General features: G+C 42.6%; 1 protein-coding gene across 4 annotated transcripts; it reads left to right on the top strand.

Annotated features, from left to right (window-relative positions):
* Positions 1-840: 840 nt before the first annotated feature.
* Positions 841-19,976, top strand: WDCP (WD repeat and coiled coil containing). Of its 4 annotated transcripts, none has more exons than XM_032866937.1 (4): positions 841-909; positions 12,741-14,583; positions 17,380-17,497; positions 19,089-19,976. In XM_032866937.1, exons 2-4 carry the CDS (start codon positions 12,760-12,762, stop codon positions 19,214-19,216), a joined length of 2,070 nt encoding a protein of 689 aa, XP_032722828.1. In that variant the 5' UTR covers positions 841-909; positions 12,741-12,759; the 3' UTR covers positions 19,217-19,976. The 4 variants fall into 4 exon arrangements, with proteins under 4 accessions (XP_032722828.1, XP_032722827.1, XP_032722829.1 ...); XM_032866936.1 differs by lacking the exon at positions 841-909 and adding an exon at positions 1,028-1,087; XM_032866938.1 differs by lacking the exon at positions 841-909 and adding an exon at positions 3,097-3,118.
* The last annotated feature ends 263 nt before the right edge of the window (positions 19,977-20,239 follow it).

The raw sequence follows: 20,239 nt of genomic DNA, 5'->3' as shown, positions 1-20,239 counted from the left end.
TTAATTTTTCCCTCTCTTTTTCTCTCATTTTTCCATGCCTTGTTTTAAAAATTGACGCGAAGGCATGATTCTGACCAGTGGTACTGGATCAGGATAAAAGCCTGATCAGAGGCATCCAGAATGGGCCCTGGAGTGTTCTTCCTCCATTCCCCACCCGCCCCCTGCCCCCACTGTCCCAGGCGGTTAGGTCAGACTTAAGGTTATCAGCATCGCTGAAGGAGGACTGGCTGTTTTGTTCAAGAAAGATGATGGTCAACTGTACTGTGAGGGTCAGCATCTGAAATTCCTCTAGGCGTGGCCTAGAGTCTACCAGGTCTATAGCTGAAGTCTAGAGACACACTAGGTCCTTGGACTATGGCCGTGGGGAGGCACTCTTGGGGTAAGTGTAGAACAGGGGTTTGTAACTCGGACAGGTCCATGGAGCGGCTTCGGTTGAATGCACAATATCTTGTATGCGGATAAGAACCTTTTTGTGGGTAGATTTGATCACATTTAAATAAGTCCTCAACACCTTCTTACCCCTTGTCCCCTATCCTCTCCCCCCAAAAGTTAAGAAACCGTGTTGACTCTAGGGATCCTGTACTCTTTCCTAGACTAAGAATCGAGGAGAAGTGGAGGAAGGCTCTACTCTTACGGAGAGTCAAACTGTGGCTGGTTTATTATAGATTAAATTTTACAGAAACTACCACTCCCAGAGATCTGTGCAGCAAATCCCCAGCTTACTGGTCAGGGGAAAGACCCTCCCCTAACGTGACACAAGCAAAAGCCAATAGGCAGAAGGCATTGTGGGGCGGGCCCGCTACCGGTCACCTATCAGAGGCCTGGGAGCTGATGCTTCCGGTATTCGCTCTGGGCTCCGGATCCCGCGGCACCCGGGAGGCTTATTTTCTGTGGGCAGTGATACTGAAGGTATTTGTTTTTGCTGCTGCCCAGCTTAGCTGGTGTCGGGAGGCTGTGTGTGGGGCCGGGAGGGAGGTGGGGAGACCCGCACCTGTTGGGGAATGGGGAGGAGACCCAGGCGGAGGATGGGGAGAATGGGAGTAGGAGGCACGCGGGCGAAGGACTGGCGGCTGTGGACAAGCGAGGTGTGGGTTTAAATATTTGAATATATTCCATGTGACTCATTAGTGACACTTCTGGGGATGTATCCTAAGGAAACCATTCGAAATGAAGAACATGCTTTATGCATAAAGACCTTTATCACAGCCTTATTTATCATAAGGTAAACTTGGCTTTTAAAGCTTAAAACCAAGCGTCGCAACAGTGAGGAAATATACGACTTGACTTAGTGAATATTAAGTGGCTTCTAAAAATAATTTATAAAATTTAAATGGCATGAAAAAACGATATGTAATAAGCGAAAAGTCGTGATATGAAATTGTATAGTATGAGTGAAAAAAACTTAACCAAAACTACATAGAAAAAAGCCCAGAGGGATGTAATCATAATTTTGTTCCTTTGGATGAATATGGCGGTTTTTTGTGTGTGTGTGCGAATTTACCTTTTTACTTTTCTTGTGTGTTAATTTAAAAAGGTGTAAAGAACTTGAAATTATTTTATAGTGGAAACAATAAACAGAAAAACAAATTGGGGGTTGTGTAGCTCTGTTTAAACCAACTGGAAGTGGTCCGGTTCGCCTAAGCCCCTTGATACTCCTGTGAGTTGTCTTTAAAGATTAAAAAACAGAATTAAATGGCCACAGGCTGAGTACCAGGTTTTGGTTCTGACCATCTCTCCAGAGAACTAATAAAACAGTGAGCTTTTCTTTCCCTAAAACTCCCTGAAATCTTATAGTCTGAGGGTTGAGAGGCCAACAAGTATACAGTTAGCTTCAGGCAGAATTTAAATATTTTTTTAAAATGCAAGGGGCGCCTGGGTGGCTCAGTGGGTTAAGCCTCTGCCTTCGCTCAGGTCATGATCTCAGGGTCCTGGTACGGAGAGCCCCGCTGTCAGGCTCTCTGCTCAGCAGGGAGCCGCCTCCCCCCCCCACTGCCTCTCTGCCTGCTTGTGATCTCTGTCTGTCAAATAAATAAATAAAAATATTTTTTTAAAAATGCAAGATAATTGGGAAATGCCTGAAGCCTGTTTCGACCTCTGTCCTCTTGCACTGTGATCTTTCACTGCCAGGTTGTCCACTGCTTTGGCTTTAACTACCTATATTGTGACAGTGACTCCTAAATCCTTGACCTCTGACTGCCTAAGGTACATTGCTACTCTATAGACATCTTAGATGAAGCAGATCTGTTACAAAATTTATCAAACACTGCACACCGTTCCTACCTCTGAAGCACACTCTGCCCTATATCTCTGATTAATGGTTCAACAATTTCCCAAGCAAAAAAATTGTGTGTTGTCCTTAATTCTCCTTTCTTCCTCACCACTTATATCCTACCTGATATCACCATGTATTCCATCTGCCTTAGAAATCTCTCTTGAATCAGGCCCTTTCTCTACTGAAGTAGCTACAAACTTGGCTCCCTTTCTCATTGTGACATTCAAACTATATCGTGGCCCCTTATTCAACTTACCAGGCTTCTTCTTTCTGAGGTCTGTCCTGTATGTTCACATAAATAGGTGCTAATGCCTCCTAATTCCTCAGCAGATCTTTGTGATCTGGGAGGTAAGGCTAGAAAGCTGTATCGATCTCAGAAAATAGAAGGCCTGAAATACCCTGCTAACACTGTAAGAACTTTTTTAATATGTGTAGACTGTAGAGACAAAGTATTTGAACAAAAGAACAAAATGACCATAGCTATGGTTTTTTTAAAAGAGGTGATTCTTCCCTGGGCCATCTGGGTGGCTCAGTGGGTTGAGCATCCAGCTCTTGGTTTCAGCTCAGGTCATGATCTCATTCATCCTGGGATCAAGTCTGCTTGAAGATTCTCTCCCTCTACGCTTCCCCTCACTCTTGCATGTACGCATGCGGGCGCACATTTTTTTTCTCTCTCAAAGAAAAAAAAAAAAAAAAAAAAAAAAAAAAAAGATGGTTCTGCCCAATCACGTAGAGCATCCAGCCTCTGTGGGAAGGAAGAGCCTAGCATCCAGAGAATATCTCCTTGACCTACCCTCCTAAAAAGGGAGAGGTGATCAAGACCTGAACTAGCAGTGGAGTACAAAAGTTTGGAACGAATTTTTATAATTTGTGTTAGGTTTTTGCCAAATTTCTTCTTGTTACTAAGGATGAAAATACTAAAATTAATTTTTCTAAAAATCTCAGTAACATAATCATGTTTGTCCTTCTCTTATTTATAAATACTTACCCTATACTACCCCTGGTCATACATACCTTCAATGACATTAGCCTGACTTGAGTGGCCTAAAACATATCGTATAAATTGCCTTTGATATAATTGGCCCGTTAGGAATTTTTTCTGCCCAGGAAAATGTATCATGCATTATTTATCAATAAAAGTCTTTTAAAAGTGCATAAGTAGATATTAGAGGAAAACATATATTATCTTATATAAGACCAGTGGGTTAGAGATGGCAGTTTTCTTCATTAGTAACAACAGGGGACTTACTCCTCCATTTAGCAAGCCACCACAGACCCACTTAATCTGACATCATGTGGAAGCATAATAGACCGTTCCTTCTTAGTAAACGACTCTACAGACAAGGACAATGTTAGCAAAGAGGTATGAGAAATAAGTTGCAGATAAGTTAAAAGCAAATCACCAGGCAGTTTGGTAGAGAATACATTTTTTTTTCAAGATTTATTTATTTGAGAGAGACAGCATGAGTGGGAGGGCAGAGGGAGAGGGAGAGAGAGTCGCAGACTCCCCATTGAGTGCAGAGCCTGAAGTGGGGCTGAATCCCATGACCCCAAGATCACCACCCAAGCCTAAACCACAAGTTGGACACCAAACCATCTGTGCCACTCAGGCGCCGGGTAGAGACTGCATTTCTGTGCATTTAGAGTCCAAAGGCAACTTCTCAAGTTCTGTCTTTGATATATACTGCTCAGTAAAACAGGGTTGAAAAACGTCCATTCGGTTCAGCGACATAGATGCCTCTGGTGGGTTGGTGAATGCTATTTCAAAGAAGTGGTATTAGGGTCACTTTGGAGTGGGTTATGAAGAGAGTGGTGACGAGGTGCTTGGCTGGGTTAGTCGGTGGAGTGTTCGATTCTTGATCTCAGGGTCTTGAGTTTAAGCCACAGGCTGGGTGTAGAGATTACTTAAAAAAAAAAAAAAGTGGTAAAGGGACACCTGGGTGGCTCAGTGGGTTGGGCCGCTGCCTTCGGCTCAGGTCATGATCTTAGGATCCTGGGATCGAGTCCCGCATCGGGCTCTCTGCTCAGTGGGGAGCCTGCTTCCCTCTCTCTCTCTCTGTCTCTCTGCCTGCCTCTGTCTACTGTGATCTCTCTCTGTCAAATAAATAAAATAAAATCTTTAAAAAAAAAAAAAAGTGGTAAAGAAGTGGACACTGCAAGTTCAGGCAATTCTTTGATAACTAGTAAGATTGAACATCACTCTAAAGATTGTTTATTAATTGTACTATTTTGTAAATTGCCTGTTGATATCCTTTGGCCATTTTAAAATTCAGGTGTTTGGTTCAAAATAGTTTTTTTTTTTTTTAAGATTTTACTTATTTATTTGAGAGAGAGAGCACAAGCAAGAGAGCAGAAACAGCAGAAGCAGCAGAGGGAGAAAGAGAAGCAGACTTCCTGCTGAGCAGGGAGCCCCATTCTGGGCTGGATCCCAGGATCCTGGGATATGACCTGAGCTGAAGGCAGTTGCTTAACTGACTGAGCCACCCAGATGCCCCAGTGAGCTTAATGAGGTCACATTTAAATCTTTATTTCCTTCTTTCAATCACGAAAAGACTATTTGAATACATGCTTATTATAAAACAATTTTTTCAAAACATACAGAAATAAGAGAGTCCCATCTTATTACATCACTCCACTCCATTTTAGTTATCTATCTTGAACAGTTTTGCTGTGTATCGTTCCCAATTTTTGTCTGCATCTTTATGTAAATATATACAAGTACATGTTTGTTTGTTTGCTTTTTTCTTCTAAAGGAAGAATATAGATGAAAGAAAACTGTTTGAATACCTTAAAAAGGAGATTCTTTTAAGACATCTTGGATCCTGAATTGCAGTAAAAATAATCACTCTGTTGGGATGCCTGGGTGGCTCAGTGGGTTAAGCCTCTGCCTTCGGCTCAGGTCATGATCCCAGGGTCCTGCAATCTAGTCCTGCATCAGGCCCTTGCTCAGCAGGGAGCCTGCTTCTCTCTCCACGTCTGCCTGCTTATGTGCTCTTTCTCTTTCTGACAAATAAATAAATAAAATCTTAAAAAAAAAATCACTTTGTCAAATAACACAGTGAGTTTTAGAATTGGATTTTGGTACTTAATTTTATAAGATTTTAATGTTTATGCACATGGATGATAGTATATATAATTGTTACATAATCTATTTACAAAAGGAATTTGGAGCAGACATCCACTGTGTTGATCAACTCCATGATGAGTCCATGATGAGTTGATTCATTTCAGGCTTTAAGTGCATGTTGCATATTTTATTGGCTCTCCCGAATTCATCCCAGCATCATAGCCGGCTACACCCAAAAATTGTGATTATGGTAACTTAGACACAGGATTAGTAGTCAGGGTGCAAATTTTTTATTTACTTGATTCCTTTCAGTGTCTTGAAACTTTGAACCAAGAACTACTACCATGGGCATTGCTATTATTTTGCCTAAATTACTGATTTTTAGTATCTTGCTTGTGATAAGGGAAGTTTGAACTAGGGGTGCCCGAAAAATACATTTTGGGTGCATAAATGGCCAAGGGTAAAAACTAGTATTCCACAGAGGCAATCATAAAATGAACCTGTGAGACAAAAGAAAAATCTGAAATTTCATTCCTATTATTAAAAATTTATTATTAAAACATTATAGTCATCATTACATTTCAAAGGTTTGACCTTATTTTGTAGGAAAAATAATTTCTCAGCAATATTGTCTCCTGGATTGTACTTGTTGTCACCAAGATACACACTTTCAGTGCTAAAAAAGCCACTTCCTTTCAGCTGCAAGGTATTTTGGGTACCTCATTTTTATTTAACACTTTGTTCCATCATTCTCTTTTTCATTATTATGTCTGGACTGAAAATGATTTATCAGGAATTTTGGAGATTTTCTACCTCATGAAAACTGGTGAAAAGTTCACTGTCTGCCTTTAATTCATTCTCACAGCTTATGAATAATTCCCAGTTAGGATGTTTAATTAAATGACCCATGGCTAAATAGAATTTAAAAACTAAAAAGTAGGGGTATCTGGCTGGTTCAGTGGGTGAAGCTTGTGACTCTTGATCTTGGGGTTATGAGCTCAAGCCCCTTGTTGGGTGTAGAGATTACTTTAAAAAGTCTGAAAAAGGGGGGTTCCTGGGTCAAGCATCTATCTTCAGCTCAGGTCATGATCCCAGGATCCCTTGATCGAGCCCCACATCAGGCTCCCTGCTCAGCAGGATGCCTGCTTCTCCCTCTCCCACTTCCTCTGCTTGTGTTCCTTCTCTCTCTGTCTCTTTCTTCAAATAAATAATTTTTTAAGAAAAGTCTTAAAAAAATAAAAGTTAAACACAGTTCCTTAATATTTTTTGTTTAATGAATACTAATGTAATGAACACTTTTACCAAGATTAGAACTAGAATTAATTTCTATAACTGTGCTTATATTTTTATTTAAATTTCATAAACATTGGGGCACCTGGGTGACTCAGTTGGTTAAGTGTCTGACTTGATTTCAGCTCAGGTCCTGATCTCATGGGTCATAGGATAGAGCCCTGTGTTCGGCTCTGCGCTCAGCAGGGAGTCTGCTTGAGGTTCTCTTTCTCCCTCTCCCTGTGCCCCTCCCCCCACACTTGTGCACGCTCTCTCTCACTAAATGAATAAATCTAAAAAAAAACAAATTTCATAAACATGTGTTGATCAAAAAGATAATGTTTTTAAGTTACCTAACTAATGTACTTTTTTAATATTTATATTCTGCTATTCTATTTCTCAGTAAGTCAACTATGTGAAAGTTCTTCTTTTTGTCCTGATATTAATCTGCACAGTCATTTATCATTGCAACATTTTATTACTGCAACATATATATAAAAATATGTATATATATACACATACATAGTGATAAGATATATGTATTCCTCAACTCACTGATAGAACCATGAAATAGAATGTACCTGAGGCAGTTTTTGGCTTTTAAATAAAGAATGCTTATCATGTTTGTCTATATTTGAAAATGAATACTTATCATTTAGATAAGTTAGAATATCCAACTTGTTCTCATCACTGCCTTATTCCCATCTGACCTTATTATCTTAGATAGGTGTGGACACACCATTCAGGGGTGCTAGCAGTAGGCTGTTCAGTTTTCCAAAGGCTGAAATCCAAGCCAAATAGTAGATTTGGGCTGAATATTAAGGCAAAGCCAACTTTTGGTGCAACTGAACTTGAAGTTCACTAAAGCAACAATAAACCAGGTTCTATACATAAGATGATTCAAGGAAAGATTTTCATACTATGGCACTGATAGAGACTCTACATTATAATAATCACCAGAAATAAAGACGTGGAACTACCCTAAGAAGGAAACATTTGATTGTGGCAAATTCCTACATTAATTAGTTTTGTAGAATGTTAGAATTATATCATGTAAATATATGATTTATTAACATCAATTGTTTGTCCTCATGATTTAAGTGACAGTAATCATGAGTTTGTTCTCATGATTTAAGTGACAGTCTTTAAGACCTGGGGACTTGTGCTAATATGAATGGTTGCTTAACCTTTTTTCTTCTTTTAATCATACAAAAAATGAGAAATGCTAGTGTATGGCTGCATTAGGACTATACAACCCAGTAGGGGAGGGAAATATCTCTTAATATATATCCCCCCCAAAAACTAAAAAATAATAAAAATATATACATATCCCCCATTGTGTTATTGAAGAGGCTGGATTATTTAACAGACTTAGAGCGTCCAAATACAGTTCGAAAAGGTTTACTGACAGTATCATAAGAGCCTAAAACAACAAATAAAAATGCTATCACAACACAACCCCTGGCAATACCATGACCCAGTTGGAAACTCCTTTTAGGATATAACGGAAACAGAGCAATCCATCTGAAAGTACTTGCCAGTACTTAATGACATGTGCTAGGAACCCACAGGTCAGGACGTTGTGAAATGCGAGGCAGTACAGGAAAGAAGAACTGGTAATTGCAGGTAATAAACTGAAGATGTCACCCGAGTGCTTTAGACTGTAAGGGCTGTAGGAGTCAGGAGAAGGAAAGCAGCCGCTTTAGCAGGATGACTAAGGAAGACCTCTCGGAGGAGATGGTATTTAAGCAGGGCCTTCACTTCACCTGTCATTTATTATGTGTTTTGAGTGCACCAGGCATTGTAACTGCGAAAATGAATAAACAGAAGTAAGACTGGAGGGATAGGTAGGTCCACACTGGGCAGGGGTTTGAATGCCCAACTGAGGGATGCAGACTGTATCCTATCATCTGGTGCTGTCCAGCAGAACTTTCCTCACTGATGGAAATGGTCTGTTCTACCCTGCCCAATAGGAGAGCCACTGGCCACATGTAACTGTTGACCACTTGAGAAAGGGCTAGTGTGACTGAGCAAGTGGATTTTAAAAAATTTAATTAAATAGGGGCACCTGGGTGGCTCAGTCATTAAGCATCTGCCTTCGGCTCGGGTCATGATCCTGGGGTCCTGGGATCAAGCCCCACATTGGTTCCCTGCTCTGCAAGGAGGCTGCTTCTCCCTCTCCCACTCCCCCTGCTTGTGTTCCCTCTCTCTCTCTGTCAAATAAATAAATAAAATCTTTTTAAAAAATACAGTAAAATAACATTTCATTCAATTTATAAGGCACACGTGGTTAGTAGCTACTGTATTGAACAGCGCAGCTATAGGCAGTAGGTAACGTCTGCCAATTTTTTTAACATCCGCCAACTTTTAAGCTGATAAACGATATACTTAAAAGGACATTTTAAGATTGGTTTTGCAGAAGATGGACTGAAGACAGACAAAGGTGGGGGAAACCCAAGTAGGAGGAGAGCACTGCAGTCATCTGTGTTTGAGGTGACAGTGATTGATTCAGGATACTGCTGGCGGGAATGACAAGAACCAGATTCAGAAACAGTTCTAAGAATGAATAGGACTTGACGACTAACGAAGAATACAGGAGAGCAGTCAGATGGAGTCCTGAGTTTTTAGCCTGAGTGAGTATGAGAATGGTGATATCCATTAAGGAGCCACTACTGAGAAACAAACAAACAAACAAACAAAAAAACACATTTTTTTTCTTTTATGCACACCCGGTTTGAAATGAGTGTGGGCGGGGCTAATATCAGCCTTAATGTGAAGGCTAGCCAATATCCAAATAGCACTGCAGCTCCGCATGGAGGCCTGGAGAAGAGACGCGGGGCTGACCGTGATAAACAGATGATCATCAAAAAAGTACGAGAGTAGGTGACATTGGAAGGAAGGGAGTGGGAAGAACTGAGTACCAAACTTCTGGATTCTATCCACAACTAAATAAAAATTGAAAACAAGCTGAATTCCCACCTCCAGGGGAATCATTGGGTACATTATGGCATGCCTTGCAGCTCCTTAAAAGATTGAGGGAGCAGCCCTATTTTTACTGACTTGGAAAGGTACCCGTGACTTAAAATAAATTAGTGAATAATATGTAACATATGATCCTTGCAGTAATTGTCATTTTTTGAAAACCCCTTCCCTGATTTGGAAGCAACTGCCCGTTGTGTGAGTCTTGGTGGGAGGCAGAGCCCCAGCTCCCTATTACAGAAGCCTTTGTGGGGAAACCCTCTCCCCATCCTGGCAGCTAGAACAGGGCATGGAAGCTAGGCTTAGCCAGTGGGAGGTTTTTCCCTAGACCCCCACTCGGGATCTTAAGCAATTGCCATCAAAGAAGGGGCAGTGAAGTTAGATTCTCAGCTGCTAATGTGTGGGAGACAGAGTGATGGCCATGACTTGTTCTGCCTGGCCCCACTTGGCTCCTGCTTGTTTGCAGAGCCTAGTTCTGGAGACTTCTTTTTTGGTTTTGGTTTGTTTTTTGTTTTGTTTTGTTTTGTTTTGTTTTTTAAAGATTTTATTTTTTTATTTGACAGAGATCACAAGTAGGCAGAGAGGCAGGCAGAGAGAGAGAGGAGGAAGCAGGCTCCCCGCGGAGCAGAGAGTCCGATGCGGGGCTCGATCCCAGGACCCTGGGATCATGACCTGAGCCAAAGGCAGAGGCTTTAACCCACTGAGCCACCCGGGGAACCCCGGTTTTGTTTTGTTTTTGTTTTTTTTGCTTTTTTGCTTTAATTAGCCAGAGTGGCTTCTGTTGTTAGTACCCGGGAACTTTGACTTACACCCCACTTTTTGTTTAAAGGAAAAACAGAGTGCCTGGGTGGCTCAGTGGTTAAGCATCTGCCTTCCACTCAGGTCATGATCCCAGGGTCCTGGGATGGAGCCCCGTATCAGGCTCCCTGCTTTGTGGGAAGCCTGTTCTCCCTCTCCCACTCCCCCTGCTTGTGTTCCCTCTCTCTGTAAAAAAAATAAAAAATAAAAAATAAATAAAAATCTTTTAAATAAATAAATAAGAAAAGAAAAACAAACTGGGAACCTGGTTGGTTGAGTCAGTTGGGCATCTGCCTTCAGCTCAGGTCATGATCAGGTCCTGAGATCAACCCCTGCATCCAGCACTGCACTCAGTGGGGGAGGCTGCTTTTCCCTCTGACCCTCCCCTTGCTTGTGCTCTCACCCACTCTGTCTCTCTCAAATGAATACATTAAAAAAAATCTTTAAAAATAAAAGAAAAAAAACTTAACACATACTAAAATTCTATTTATTTATTTATTTTTGGTAGGTTTCTTTAATGATTTCAAAGACTACACACCAAATTGTTAACAGTGCTTTTATCAAGGATTTGAGATTGGGGAGGGGAGGTGTTGGCATAGGGTAGGAAAAAACATTTTCTTTTATTTTAGACACTTCCGGTTTGTCTGAATTTCATTGCAGTGAGCATGTACTACTTTAGTAATTTAAGTGCATGAAAAAAACTTAAGAATGAGAAAATGGAAAATAATAATTTCCTAACCTACTTTGCATTATTGTGAAAGATGGTTGCAAGGAGCAAAGGATAGGGAATGTGAAAATGGTGTGAAAATTATTAAGTGCTATTTGAATATGAGGAAGTAGAAAGAACAACAGTGACTTTTTCTTTTTTAAGATTTTATTCATTTATTTGACAGAGAGGGAAACAGTACAGGCAGGGGGAGTGGGAGAGGAAGAAGCAAGCTTGGGAGCCCGATGCAGGACTTGATCCCCCACTGAGCTGAAGGCAGACACTTAACCAACGGAGACCCAGATGCCCCCAACAGTGACTTTTTTGAGTGTCATTTCGCTGTGGAGGAAAAAGCCATTTTGAAGGGAATTGAGGAAATAAGTGCTAATAAAGTCAGGGATGTGAATATCAATTAATATGATTTGGCAGAAAAAGAATAGAAATTAGGTGGTGAAAGAAGTCTTCCTCAGTTTTGTTTTGGCTCGAAGAGAAAATGTGAGTGGTGGGAGAGGCGGAGGGAAAGGGAGAGAGAGAAACCTCAGGCTCCCTGCTGAGCTCAGGGCCCAACAAATACGACAACAATGACAATGTGGGGCTCCATCTCACAACCCCCAGATCATGACCTGAGCCGAAATCAAGATTTGGACACTTAACTGACTGAGCTACCCAGGCACCCCTCAATTTTTAAATATGAAACTTTTTAAGTTGAAAGTACCATACCAATATACCCTCAATCTAAATTCAAGAATTATTAACGTTTTGGTACATCCGTTTGCTCTCTCTGCATTTCTCTATAAAATGTATGGGGTTTCATGTTTTTGTTTTTTACTAAACCATTTGAAAGCAAACTGTAGGCATCATGACACTTTACCCCAAATACTTCAGCATCATATTTCAATGGTAAGAACATTCTCCTACGAAACCACAAGACCATGTTCACACTTAAGAAAATGAATAACTCAGGGGGCACCTGGGTGGCTCAGTGGGTTAAAGCCTCTGCCTTCGGCTCGGGTCATGATCTTAGGGTCCTGGGATCCAGTCCCGCGTCGGGCTCTCTGCTCAACGGGGAGCCTGCTTCCTCCTCTCTCTCTGCCTGTGTCTCTGACTACTTGTGATCTCTGTCTCTGTCAAGTAAATAAATAAAATCTTAAAAAAAAAAAAAAAGAATAACTCCACAATATCTTCTAATATCCATTGCACATTCAGATTTCTCCAATTCTAAAAATATCTTTTTTTAATAGAAAATTTTATTTCCTTGGGGCACGTGGGTGGCTCAGGCAGTTAAGTGTCTGCCTTCGGCTCAGGTCAGAATCCCAAGGTCCTGGGATGGAGCCCCACATTGGGCTCCTTGCTCAGCAGCAACCCTGCTTGTGCTCGTTCTTTCTCTCTCTCTCTCTCTGACAAGTAAATAAATAACGTCTTTTAAAAAAATGTTTATTTCCTCAATGCAAAAGCCAATCAAAGTTTAGGTATTGCATTTGCTTGTTAAGGCTCAGTAGTGTCTTTTAATCTGTGACATTCCTTCTCCTTTTATACCCTTGAAATATTGACTTGTGAAAGGCCTAAGCCAATCGTCTTGTAAAATGTCCTATATTTTGCATTTGTCTGATTATATTCTCCTTTCCTTCTTTCCTTCTTGCCGATTTCAGGCAACCTGTATCCAAAAGGATGGAGTTGGGAAAAGGAAGACTTCTCAGGACGGGGCTGAATGCCTTGTATCAGGCGATCCACCCTGTCCACGGCCTTGTCTGGACTGATGGGCACCAGGTCATCCTGACTGATTTACAGCTTTACAGCGGAGAGGCCAGGTTCGGGGACTCCAAGGTCATTGGACAGTTTGAACACGTATATGGAGTGTCCTGGGCACCCCCTGGTGTGGCTGACGTGCCCGCTCTGCTTGCTGTCTGGCACGAGAATTATGTCACTGTGGGGCAGCTGTGCCCCAGCACTACGGAGACAAGCCAATGGCTGATGTCACGGACCTGTGAGATTAGAGAATCACTCCCCGTCCTTCCCCAGGGCTGTGTGTGGCATCCAAAGAGTGCTGTCCTGGCTGTCTTGACGGCACAGGCTGTGTCCGTCTTCCCAAGTGTCCACGGTGACATTCCCCCAGTGAAAGCAGACATCGACACGGGGGGCCTCGTTCACTGTGGCTGTTGGACCCGGGATGGCCGGAGGCTGGTGGTGGCAGTTGGCCGCAGCCTGCATTCCTATATTTGGGACAGTGCTCAGAAGACTCTGTGCAGGTGCTCCTTCTACCCGGTGTTTGACGTGGACAGCTACGTGCGCTCCATCAGGGCCACCATGGACTCACAGGTCGCTGTAGCCACTGAGCTTCCACTAGATAAGATTTGTGGCTTAAATGCGTCTGAAACCATGGACATCCCACCTGGTGGGGAAGACACTCATCTGTGTGCTTCACCGGTTCCTGAAGGGGTACCCACCGGGAATCAAGGGGCGGTTCATTCCGAAACGAATTTTGAAAGCTTGGGTTCTCCTGTTTCTCCTTCCTTTTCAGATCCTCTGGATCTAACTCATGTACATTTCAATACCTCCAAGCTGGAGGGTAGTTCTCTTATTTGTCTAAGAAAAAAGGACTGCTTGACAGGAACTGGCCTGGATGCCTCACATTTGGTCCTTGTGACCTTTGAGAAAGAGGTCACGCAGACCAGAAAAGTCACCATTCCCGGCATTCTGGCTCCTGATCTAATAGCATTTAATCCTAAAGCCCAGGTGGTCGCGGTGGCTTCCAATACTTACAATGTCATTTTTATCTATTCTGTCATTCCCTCGCGTGTGCCCAACACGCGGCAGATTCAGTTAGAGAGAAGTGAAAAGCCAAAAGGTATATGTTTCTTGACAGATAAGTTACTATTAATTTTGGTAGGAAGACAAAAGCCCACTGATGCGGCATTTCTTCCTTCTTCAAAGACTGATCAGTATATCCTTCGTTTGATTGTTAAGGAAGTAACGTTGGAAGAATTTCCAGTAACAGCGGGTGAAAACCAGACGGGAGGCTCAACTCTCAGTACTCTGTTAAATAAAACAGACGGAAAAAAGCGAATTGAGAGACTTTCCCCAGATTTTTGTCCCCCAAACAGAGGGCTCTTAACAGCTAATGGCAGTGGGCAAAGCGGGCGGCCCGGAAGACCCCTTATTGAAGAAATCAGAAGTCCTCCGGCCAGTGTCTGGGACGGCTCCTTCGCCCTTGACACTGTAGCTGCCCAGCCTGTTAACTGCTCACGGCCACGGCCCAGATCCGGCCCCACACCCCAGGCCGCCCTAACTCCCGCACCTCCTGACTGGCCTCCAAGCAAGAGCATACAAAGGGAAAAGGAAATTTCCCAGCTGTCTAAGGAAATAGAAATTTTATCTAGGACCCTGACGGAAGTGCAGCGACGTCTCTCCGAACTCACAGAACTTCTACAGGAGAGGTCCTCTGCTGTGTATCCTCTCTCTCAGGATCTGCCCTATGTGCACGTGACTTATCAGGTAACTTCCCCGTTGAGGGGCTGCCCCTATACCCAACGGGTACCGGCAAGAGAAACTCATTGTTGAACAAGATGGTGTTGTAGCCCAACTTCCCTGACCTGGGCGAGTTACATTACAGGCAAGTCATTCTGCCTCTCTGGGGTGGTTGGCTGCCAGCCAGATGGGCACGCATGCCAGCATACACTGGGATTGTATCACCCGCATGGTGTAAAATAGGAACGATTATACTCATCCTGGCAATTTACATTTAGGAAAAAAGAATTCTCCTTATTGTGCTGTCTCACTGTGGGTAACTTTTCCTTGTGCGTTGCCGAAAGCTTAGGTTGATTTAGAAGGATTTAACGCATGTGCATACATATCACATTATGTGAATGGAATCATATCTTACCTGTTTTTATCATGAACATTTTCTCTTCCCGTTGGACTTAGCCCGGCCCCCCCATCTCACCCCTGCTATAACTCACTTTAACTCACAACTTAAGGTGGCTCCCTCCGTTACTTTAGTTCATGCTCCTACAATCTTACACACTTCTCTGTATACATAGGTCTCTAGATGCAGGGGTGGGGTGTCATTGTTTTGCGAAAATGGGGTCACAGTGCACTCTCTGTACTGAGAATACGCTGTTTCTGTAGCTGGGCCTTTAGCTCTTCATTTCCGTGTCGTCAGTCCCTCCCAGTCATGCCGTGGTAGTACCCTTATGTGTAGCTATTTGCACTCCTCCTTTTATTTCTGTTGGGTCGGTTCCCAGAACTGGAAGTGCTAATTTGAAGAGTATATATGTGTGTTTCTACTTTTCCGAGAGTTGCCAGATTGCCTCTCAAAGATTTTTTACTTACTGCATCATCACATGCCCCTTTTCAACCTATGAGACTGTCCTTTTCCTCCAGTCTGATAAGTGTGAGTGCTTTTCACTTTTATTTGTCTGTATTTCCTTTACTATTAGTGAATTTGAGTATGTCTTTGTGGTTTTTGGCCAACTGAAGATGAATTGCCCGTTGCTCATTTTTTTCCTATTTAGTTACCAGTTCATAAGAGGTTTCTGTAGATTATAAAAATTCATGTACATGTAATAGTCTAGATTCTCTTGCATTATTTTATTACATTAGTTTTTACACTTAAGTTTTTAATCTTTCATTAAATTTTGGTGCATGGTCCACTCAGGGTCTTGAGTTCAAAGCCCACACTGGGCATAGAGCTTACTTAAAAAATTAAGAAAAAAAATATGTCTTTAATCCCACTGAACTTGATCTACCCCATTTGTTATCTATAAACTTAGTATACTGGGATCTAATTCTGGATTCTCCATACTGTGACTACTAGAATGCTGATCTCTTTATCTAGAACTTTACTGATAACATACTAATTTGATTACTATGGACTTCTGTATCTTCATTTTAAAAGATATTTGCAGAAAGTTGGTATCAAAATCATTGATAAGTAATATACAAATTATTGTTTAATATGGTCAAGAAGAGATATTTTAATTAGTTTTTTCTTTTTTTTTTTTAAGATTTTATTTATTTGATAGAGACACAGCAAGAGAGAGAACATAAGCAGGGGGAGTGGGAGAGGGAGAAGCAGGCTTCCCACTGAGCCAGGAGCCCAATGTGGGGCTCAGTCCCAGGACACTGGGATCATGACCTGAGCTGAAAGCAGCTGGCTTAATGACTGAGCCACCCAGGCGCCCCTAATTAGTTTTTTCTTAAAACTACTATGGTTTGGGGGCGCCTGGTGCCTTTGGCTCAGGTCACTGTCCTAACATCCTGGGATCAAACCCCATCTGAGGTTCCCTGCTCAACAGGGAGTCTGCTTTTCCCTCCCCCTGCTCTTGTGCTCTTGCTTGCTTTCTCTCTCTCTCTCTCTCCCTCCCTCTCAAATTAAAAAAAATAAATTCTTTAAAAAAAAAAAAAAGTACTACTGTTTGACCAACTCAAGGATGTAGGTTTTTTAAAGAAGCAGAGAATAGTTTAAAACTGAAATAAATTTTTTTTATTGTGAAAATTTTCAAACATATACTCTTTATTATGAGAAATTGTAAACATAAATAAAGACTACATAATGAAATCTTTTTAATATCTGCCATATGGATGTAACAGTTGTTAACATGTTTTGCCATAATTGCTTTTTATTTTTTAATTTCCTAAAACATTTTAGGTAAGAATGTCATGGTATTTAACCCATAAATATTTTGAGATCTAATCCTTTTGTTGTGTTAAATAATGTAGCCAAGGGGAGCCTGGATGGCTCTGTAGGTTAAAGCCTCTGCCTTCAGCTCAGGTCATGATCGCAAGGTCCTGGGATCAAGCCCCGCATCGGGCTCTCTGCTCAGCCGGAAGCCCTGCTTCCCTTTCTCTCTCTCTCTGCCTGCCTCTCTGCCTACTTGTGATCTCTGTCTGTCAAATAAATAAATAAAATCTTAAAAAAAAAATAGTGTAGCCAAAATCTCCTTATTTACAACTGGTCTAGTTACTTTTTTTTTCTTTTTAAAGATTTTATTTATTTATTAGAGGAGAGGAGAGAGAGACAGAGAGAGCGAGTGCATGTGCACTAGTGGGGACAGGAGCAGAGGGAGAGGGAGAAGCAGCTCCCCGCTGAGCAGGGAGCCCAATGCAGGGCTGCATCCCAGGACCCTGGGACCATGACCAGAGCCGAAGGCAGATGCTTAATTGACTGAGCCACCCAGGCATCCCACAATTGGTCTAGTTATAAAGATAGTAAAAAACTACTTACACATTCTATTCTTAACTCTATTGCTTTTGCAATCAGTTTAACAAATTTTATTTTTATATGTGAAGAAATCTTACTGTGTAGGTCCTGTCGTTGAAAAAAGAGCCGTGCTCCTCTGCAATGGCAAATTAAGTCTGAAGACAGTTCAGCAGACTTTCGGCCTCTCTCTCATCGAAATGCTCCATGGTAGGTAGAATTCAGATATTGGCTCTACCCCACACCCCATCCCTCTACCATCTGTTTTGTTAAGTTTCGTTGATAATGAAGATGAAGTGTAGGAACCCCTCGATGATTCACGAGACGGTTCACGAGAATTGTGCATTGTCTGCTGTATACCCAAGTCTATCATAAGGTGCCAAAACACATGGAAAATATCGGTTCTGGGGCGCCTGGGTGGCTCAGTGGGTTAAAGCCTCTGCCTTCGGCTCAGGTCATGGTCTTGGGGTCCTGGGATCAAGCCCCGCATCGGGCTCCCTGCTCAGTGGGGAGCCTGCCCTCTCCCTCTCTCTCTCTGCCTGCCTCCCTGCCTACTTGTGATCTCTCTCTCTCTCTCTCTGTCAAATAAATAAATAAATTCTTTAAAAAAAAAAAAAAGAAAATATGGGTTCTGCCCTTAAGGAACTTACAGCCTAAGTGGAAGCCCTGAAAGTACGCAGGAAAAAACTAGAGGAGTTACCAAGCAATATATAACAGCTGCAGAGGAATGACATAACAAGGAGTGACATAGGTACCTGTTGCACTAAACCCAGAGCTCCTAGCAGCGTTACAGAATTTTTCATAAAGGAGTTGTCGTTTTAATATGCAGCACACATGGGATGAGAAGGGCATCCCTAAATGCCAGCAAACTGAGCCATGTCCACTCTCCAAAGGTGCCCAGCACGCTGGGTTTTTTATGCCTCATTCTTCTCACGATAGCCACCATGTTGAACATGAAATCCATTTCTTTTTTCCCCTCTTAACATTGTAGCACCAGCATTTTCTGTTTTGACGCATGAATTTGTGATATGACTTCATAATTGTCCTTTGTCCTGGGTGGGGTTAATATTCCATTCTGAGTGTACTGTATTTTACTTTGCCATATTTCTCGGACCTTTCAGTGGTTTCCAGCGTTCAGCATCATACGTAGCCCTGATAAAAACCTCTCTGCATATTTTACATGTGGCCCTTAGAAAGTACAGATTTTCAGAAGTGAAATTACAAGGTCAAAGGTGAGGCACAGTAGATTTGAAAAAACCAGAACGGGTCCAGGCATGTGTTAAGGCCACTGGCCTTGGGTTACCCCAGAACAAACCATTCAGGATTATCCGGACCATCCTAGTCTAGCCCCTCTGCGTGCTTAGGTGTCTAGAGGTTGGCGTGGCTCTGAAGAATAAAGGTTCCTCCAGAGAGTAGCCGTTCCCACTTTCACATTGTTCCTGGGGAAACTGCTTAAGAACGTGTAGAGAAGGACACTCCATGCACAACCCCTAACACGTGTGTGCCACATACACAATCCTATGCGTAGCCCTGCATGTTAAGTGCCTCACCTGGGTAAAGATGGATGTCCCCAGCCATGCCTATGCCATCAGTACCATCAGTGCCCACTCCTGCCGTATGACGTCACCCTCAGCAGTACTCAGTCCTTCCGTCTCCCCACTTATCTGCACGGTCTTATAATAATCAGTTCAATAGTATCAACTACTCTCTTCTTACCCTCAAAAAAAGTATTCGTCTTCTTTTTCTTCATAGAATAAGACGAGATATCCTAAATTGCCTGTGTGTTTATTTCACTCTGCAGACTCACACTGGATCCTTCTCTGTGCTGACAGCGAAGGCTTTATCCCGTTAACTTTCACGGCCACTCAGGAAGTAACCATCAGAGACGGCAGCGCAAAGGTCTTCACGGACTCTCTCTTAGAGCCTTAATCCTGCTCCTTCTCTTGAAGTCTTGAGAGACCTGACTGTCCAGAGTGTAGACACCGCTGGCTAACCCACCCATTTAGGCAGTACGGCCTGATGCTTCTTTGTGGAGTATTTGCTGCATAGCTTTCCACATGAGGCCACTCAGAGGAGAGCTGTTGTCCACCGTGGACTCTCCTCGGCTGGGATTTGCACTGTCGCTCAGAGGTGAAGCCCCTGCCGTGGTTGCCTCGGCCGCTTTTCCTCCTTGTCCCCTGTACCCCCACCCCCGGGCTGCAGCTCCCTACTGTCCAGCAGAGCTCAGTCTTCATTAGATGGCTCAAAAAGTGGTTGTTTACGTATTCAAGACTGTGTGGTTTTGTCTAAGGGCAGGATTCCCAGAACAAAACAGTATTCTGGTGCCATATGGATTGTGTTTTTCGGTTTCTTTGAGGCTTTCTGTCCCTTGCCCAAAACCGTTAAAGCTGTCTTAGAAGCACTTAAAAGGTACTTTAACGTTGTTTTAGATCATTTTCTTGGCTTAGAGATGAGAGCAAGAGGTCCTGGAGAACATAGGCTCTGGCATACCCTTCTTACCCCAAACCAGCAGCAATCAGCAGAGCTCAAGAGAAGACAAAAAAATCGATTGACCTCTGTGCCCAGAGCTACTTAGAACAGGAAGTAGTTCTGATGTTGGCTGGACCTTCCAGAGTTTAAGCCTAACTATGTTGCTTCCTTAAAAAGTTCTGGTGAGGGGCACCTGGGTGGCTCAGTGGGTTAAGCCTTTGCCTTCCACTCAGGTCCTGATCCCAGGGTCCTGGGATCGAGCCCCACATCGGGCTCTCTGCTCAGTGGGAAGCCTGCTTCTCCCTCTCTCTCTGCCTGCCTCTCTGCCTCCTTGTGATCTCTCTTTGTCAAATAAATAATAAAATCTTAAAAGAAAAAAAAGTTCCGGCGAACTAAGGTCCAGGTACTCCTAAAAACTAGCCCTGGGCAAATTTCAAATGAAATTTCAAGTGCTTTGACCCCTCTGGACCCCACTCGAGTGTG

Source organism: Lontra canadensis, unplaced genomic scaffold (assembly GCF_010015895.1).
Source record: "Lontra canadensis isolate GAN:19392208 unplaced genomic scaffold, GSC_riverotter_1.0 scaffold32, whole genome shotgun sequence".
Classification (NCBI taxonomy): Eukaryota; Metazoa; Chordata; class Mammalia; order Carnivora; family Mustelidae; genus Lontra; species Lontra canadensis.
Note: the sequence above shows the minus strand (reverse complement) of the source record. Positions and strands in the feature narration are given on the sequence as shown.

What these genes read in the sequence shown, in the direction of transcription:
- WDCP (XM_032866936.1), top strand. Translation starts at nt 1,035, where the DNA reads ATGGGAGTAGGAGGCACGCGGGCGAAGGACTGGCGGCTGTGGACAAGC. An exon ending in ATGTGCACGTGACTTATCAG is followed by an intron (nt 14,584 to 17,379) that starts GTAACTTCCCCG and finishes TTATATGTGAAG; the next exon opens with AAATCTTACTGTGTAGGTCC. An exon ending in TCTCATCGAAATGCTCCATG is followed by an intron (nt 17,498 to 19,088) that starts GTAGGTAGAATT and finishes TTCACTCTGCAG; the next exon opens with ACTCACACTGGATCCTTCTC.